The 5,541-nt window shown below is 25.8% G+C and overlaps 4 protein-coding genes across 4 annotated transcripts; 1 reads left to right on the top strand and 3 right to left on the bottom strand.

Annotated features, from left to right (window-relative positions):
* Window positions 1-907: 907 nt before the first annotated feature.
* On the bottom strand, window positions 908-1,591 carry Gasu_40680 ([pt] photosystem I assembly protein). The gene has a single exon (XM_005704986.1). The coding sequence runs from the start codon at window positions 1,563-1,565 to the stop codon at window positions 954-956; it is 612 nt and encodes a 203-aa protein (XP_005705043.1). The 5' UTR covers window positions 1,566-1,591; the 3' UTR covers window positions 908-953.
* A 510-nt stretch (window positions 1,592-2,101) lies between these two features.
* On the top strand, window positions 2,102-2,696 carry Gasu_40670 ([pt] photosystem I subunit XI). The gene is made up of 2 exons (XM_005704985.1): window positions 2,102-2,202; window positions 2,254-2,696. Exons 1-2 carry the CDS (start codon window positions 2,109-2,111, stop codon window positions 2,532-2,534), a joined length of 375 nt encoding a protein of 124 aa, XP_005705042.1. The 5' UTR covers window positions 2,102-2,108; the 3' UTR covers window positions 2,535-2,696.
* A 7-nt stretch (window positions 2,697-2,703) lies between these two features.
* Gasu_40660 ([pt] chloroplast envelope protein) lies at window positions 2,704-3,631 on the bottom strand. The gene has a single exon (XM_005704984.1). The coding sequence runs from the start codon at window positions 3,611-3,613 to the stop codon at window positions 2,777-2,779; it is 837 nt and encodes a 278-aa protein (XP_005705041.1). The 5' UTR covers window positions 3,614-3,631; the 3' UTR covers window positions 2,704-2,776.
* Window positions 3,632-3,902: 271 nt separating this feature from the next.
* Window positions 3,903-5,541, bottom strand: Gasu_40650 ([pt] hypothetical protein; the record flags this gene model as incomplete). The annotated part of the gene is made up of 1 exon (XM_005704983.1): window positions 3,903-5,541. One exon carries the CDS (start codon window positions 5,526-5,528, stop codon window positions 4,575-4,577), a length of 954 nt encoding a protein of 317 aa, XP_005705040.1. The 3' UTR covers window positions 3,903-4,574.

Genomic DNA, 5,541 nt, shown 5'->3' with positions numbered 1-5,541 from the left:
CGTTTCTTAACCAATTTCTTCTTGTTCACATAAATAAAAAACAAAGCCATACTAATAAATGGAAAATTATTTTATAAAGCAGAACCTATTCCTGAATAAGAACCATAAAAGAAAAGACCCATTACAGTAATTAAACCAATACCTCCTATTGTTGCAATTAACCATAATGGAACTCTACCTGTTTGACTCATAACTTATCTCCTATAAAAATTAATTAAAAAAATAACTAGAAAATAATAATGCTAGAACAAAAATTAATAACAATCCCCAAAAAAGAGAAGTGCGATTTAATTCAACGGGTTGTTTATTCGGATTAGAACCGGTCATTATTTCTCCCTTTTATATTAATTTATCTCTGAATAAATTGCATTGCAGTTATAGATCCAAGAAAAAAAATAGTTGGAATAGCTAATGCATGAACAGCTAACCATCTAAAAGTAAATACTGGATAAGAGACTGGTTGGTTCATATTGCTTCTTGTCATAATATCATTACTCCTTAATTTGTTTTTATAAACCTCTAGTTAAATCTTCTAATTCTTGCTTTACGTTAAATCTATCATTTAATAATGGAACCTGTTCTCTATCATTAGAAAAATATTCATTTGGACGTGGAGTGCCAAATATATCATATGCAAGACCAGTGCTTGTAAACAGCCAACCAGCAATAAATAATGCTGGAATAGTAATACTATGAATAACCCAATAGCGAACACTTGTAATAATATCTGAAAAAGGACGTTCTCCAGTTGAACCTCCTGCCATAAAATTTCTCCTTTTATATAGCAATATATATATTATAATAATATTATATATGTTTATATTTAAAACCACATAAAAATATTCTTAGTAAGATCTAAGCTGAGTGATAGGTGAGTATTTGATTTTAGGTACGACCTTTTACCACTAAACTATGCTCGCCTTTTATTAAACTAACTCAATGATATAGTTAGTTTAACTTTTTATATCTTTATCTTCTATTGATACTCCTAAAAATCTTGCTAATTTACTGGCTTCTGATTCTATTATTGCAATAGGTATAGGTTGAGAAACTTGTGTTAATGGAATCTTATTATTATTTTTGGTGCACAAGTAAATTTCATGTTTAGGATTAATTCCCTGTTTAATACTTACCTGAACACATTTAATGTGATTTATTTCATATTCTAGACTAATAAAACGATTTTTGCCAGGGAATCCTAAGCGTAAAATTTTAATTGAATTATTTAATTTATCAAATTTATTATAACCACTGCCTATATCTAATGCAATAGTAAACCACAAAAAAACACTTATGAAAATCGCTAATGCTCCATAGAATAACATTAAGACACCTTGAGGAATAAAAGCTAAATCTGATGGTGCAATGAAAAATAAAATTGTTTTTTTCATATAAGAAGATAAACCTGTAAAGAAAAAACCACTACCAGCAGCTAAAGTAACAACTGCCCAAAATATATTATCCCATCTTCTTGCACCTATTATCCGCTGTACAATAATATTATTATTCTCTATAAGATAGTCATTATTTTTTTTCATAGAATTATATTTAGTATTTACAAACATTCAACTCTCCCTATCAGTTCTTACAATTATCCATAAGCTTATATTAGCAACCAAAGTAATTAAAGATTGACTGAAGATTAGCCATTCAAGAAATGCTATATTCTCAAAGAAATGCCATGTACAAGCGAGTATTGCATTATATATGAACAATATCATAGTACATGATAATTTATAATTAAAATCTGATTTTAACTGATTAGCTAGTTCCCATATGAGCTCTATAGATAAAAACCACTCCATGGTGCTTGCTATGTGAATTAACCATGTTGGATAGGATAAAATCATATTCTTATCAAAATGTATAAAATAATTAATTAGTCTTAAACTCTAAATGAGCTTAAATTTTCTTAATACAAAAAATAATATTTGTGCTGTAGTTAACATTATAGCTAAAAGTATAATATAATATATAGTCAGCATAAGATATTTATCTCATAAAATATCTTATATTGTTGTTATAAATAATGTATTATAATATGACATATCTTATATTTCTATGATAATAAATATCTTTAATTTTGCTATCTTGCTACAGGATAAAATATGACAGATTTTATAAAACCATATAATGATGATCCTTTTGTAGGCAATCTTGCTACACCAATTAATACTTCTAGTTTAACAAAAAATTTATTAGGTAATTTACCTATATATCGCAGAAGACTATCACCATTATTAAGAGGTTTAGAAATTGGAATGGCACATGGATATTTTTTTATTGGTCCTTTTTATAAATTAGGTCCGCTACGAAATTCTGAAATTGCTCTACTATCAGGATTCTTGTCTTGTGTAGGTTTAATCATTTTTTTGACTGTAGGTTTATTATTATATGGTAATACATCTTTTGATAAAGATGAATCTAAGGATCAATTACAGACCTCAGAAGGTTGGAACCAATTTACAGCAGGATTCTTAGTGGGTGCTATAGGAGGTGCCGGGTTTGCATATCTTATTTTAGTAAATTTATAAAAAAAAGAAGAATAATAATTCTTCTTTTTTTTATTATATATTCTTACTAATACAAACAAGTATGATAAAAAAAATATTAAGCTCAATCAAACATATACTTCATAATCTTATCGCAATATGTAAATGGATTATAGATAGAATTATTTTAGAGATAGTTTTATGGACAATTATTAATTCAATTTTTTTTACTTTATTTATTCTTAATTGCATAAAAACAATTTGGATAAAAATCTTGACTTACATTACTCATTCATATTGCGATAAGTGGCAACAGCAGATGGAGAAACTCGATTCAGATAACGGAAAATCCAATATTTAAAGACTGTATCAAGCAAAACAGGAAAAGTAGCAATAAAAAGAAAAATAAAATCTCTATTTTCTGGTAAACCAAAATGACGTAGAATAGCTTCAATAATAACTTCCCAGCCATGGGGTGAATGAAAACCTACAAAAATATCCGTAAATAAAATAATTAAGAAAGCTTTTGCTGTATCACTTAAGCCGTAAACTAATTCATCTAAAAATGATTTTAAAATTGTAATTTGTCTTCTGCCCAAAATCATTAAAATTGCAATTGCAATAACAGAAGAAATATCAGCAAGAATATTTTTTATAGCATTAGCACTCTCCTCTGAATAAGATTCAGCAAGTTCAATTGCTCTTTTTTTAATTTGTTGTTCAATATTTTCATTTGAAAAATCTTTTGTTTGACCAATTAAGCTTTCGAAATGAATTTTTTCTTCAATTCTCTGAAGTTCTGCAAAAGCTCTTTCTTCTTGTGAAGGATTTAAAAATATACCTGGTTGCTTTATATTCCAAAAATAATTAATGAAAGGGCCAAAAATAAAATTCTTAGCAATTTGATTAACAATAACAGGTGCTGCAATTAATAAAATTAGATATTTAATTGAAACAACAGTTTGATAACGAGATACTTTAAACTGTTCAATAAGTTCAGCTTCAGAATTAGGATCAAGTTCTTTCTTAAATTTTTCAAAGGTTCTAGTAATAGATCGTGGGATAGCTCCAGTTTTTTCAAATGCAGATTGGTTAATTTTTTGCAGTCTCCAATTTTTCATAAAATGTAGTATTAATAAATTAATATAAAGTAATAATTAAAAATTAGATTATTATGAATTTAATAAGATTTTTAGAAAAAATAAATGGTAAATGGTTTGTACAAAGAACAACATATCAAATTACCTCTGAAAAAGTTATTACTACTAAGGGATATATTACAATACAAAATTCAAAAGACCAGATTAAGGATAAATATATTTTAAAGGAGTTACAAAAGCCAAATTATAATTATAAAGAGCTAGCATTAAATCTAATCACTCAAATTTTATGGTCTAAGAGTCAAAAAACTTTAACAAAAGATTATTTATCTACAGTTTTAATAATTCCTTATCAAAATAACCCAAATAAATTTGTACGTATATTAAATAATAGTTCAATCTTAAAATGCGATTATATAAGTTGTACAGGAAAAAACTATACTGAATCTTTCAATATACTTATAGAAAATAATGATTGTACAATATGTGAAAAAACATGGTTTCCTAATAATAATTTGAAGTTAAGTATAACTAGTTTATTTAATGATAATAAATGTCTTTCAACTTCTTTCAGTTCAGAAATCCGAATCGTAGAGACTTAGAATAAAATGAAAGCCCTACTTATTAAACTAAGGACTTTTCATTTTATTCTAAGTCTCTACGATTCGGATTTCTAGATGGATCATTTGACAAAAAGCCAAAAACAAAAAGAGATATAAAGAATATTACTACTGTATATACTAAAATTTTTAGAGTTAACATTAGTTATTACTCCAATGAATTAATAAAGTTATTATTGATATAAATATATAATTTATAGTGTATATTTTTATGGTAAATATTTACAAACTTTTATTTTTAATTCTATTAGTAAAAAAAAATAACTTATTATTTATTATTAAACAAATTTACTAAATCTATCTAACGATAGTTTACCATCTAATCATTTAGGGGATATAACTGCAAGATTTAAAATTAAGGTTTAATTTATCTTATTTTTCAATCTTAATTTATCATATTTTAATTCTTGTATTTTTCTAAGAACTTTATCAAAATATTCTTTAAGATATTTATCTAATTTGGATAAATCATTAATATTACAAATTTTGTATAAATAATCACTATTGCCAGTTAACTGATTAGCAAATATAAATATTTCAATAAAAGCAAGCATATGAGAAATATTCCAGGTCCATTCAAATAAAGAAGTAATATAATGAAAAACTCTGATTAAAGAAAAGGGTATATATAAAGTTTTAGCTTTTTGTCCAGAAAATTTATAACATAACTCAATAATTTCTTCTGTGCTCCAACTCTTAGGGCCCCATAAGTTAAAATTTTTTTTTCTAAATATGGGTAAATTAATTGAAGCTAAAGAAATTTTTGCCACATCTCTTGCATCAATATAACTTATAAAATTTTCTCTAGAAGTAATAATAATAGGTTGATTTTCCAAAATTGGTATAGCATACTGATTAATTATTCCTTGAAAAAATCCAACTAAACAAAAGATTGTATAATTTAATTCTGAATATCTTTCTAGATATTGTTCGATTTCATATTTAAATTTCAATAGGGGTAAATCTGTATATTTTTTTGCATTAACAATTGAAAAAAATATAAATTTTTTAACACCTGCAACCTCAGAAGCTTTTATTAAAGCAATTTTAGCATCTTTTTCTATTTTTTCCATATTATAAAATTCATTAAGTCTAGTTGTAGATGCATCTATAACTACACTTACCCCCTTTAAAGCTTGTGGAAGAGTATTTTTTTTTGTTAAATCACCATATATCAATTCTGCTCCCCACTCCTTTAAAAAAGCAGCTTTAGTAAAATCTCTAACTAAACACTTAACCTTATATCCTTTATCGATAGCTATAAAAACTATTTGTCTACCAAGCGTTCCCGTTGCTCCTATTACAAGTATATTCATTAAATTAATGTGA

The sequence above is a fragment of the Galdieria sulphuraria genome (assembly GCF_000341285.1).
Source record: "Galdieria sulphuraria unplaced genomic scaffold scaf_35, whole genome shotgun sequence".
Lineage (NCBI taxonomy): Eukaryota > Rhodophyta > Bangiophyceae > Galdieriales > Galdieriaceae > Galdieria > Galdieria sulphuraria.
The sequence above is the reverse complement of the archived record's forward strand: the minus strand, read 5'-3'. Positions and strand labels throughout refer to the sequence as shown.

What these genes read in the sequence shown, in the direction of transcription:
- Gasu_40680 (XM_005704986.1), bottom strand. Translation starts at nt 1,565, where the DNA reads ATGTTTGTAAATACTAAATATAATTCTATGAAAAAAAATAATGACTAT.
- Gasu_40670 (XM_005704985.1), top strand. Translation starts at nt 2,109, where the DNA reads ATGACAGATTTTATAAAACCATATAATGATGATCCTTTTGTAGGCAAT. An exon ending in TTTAACAAAAAATTTATTAG is followed by an intron (nt 2,203 to 2,253) that starts GTAATTTACCTA and finishes TAAGAGGTTTAG; the next exon opens with AAATTGGAATGGCACATGGA.
- Gasu_40660 (XM_005704984.1), bottom strand. Translation starts at nt 3,613, where the DNA reads ATGAAAAATTGGAGACTGCAAAAAATTAACCAATCTGCATTTGAAAAA.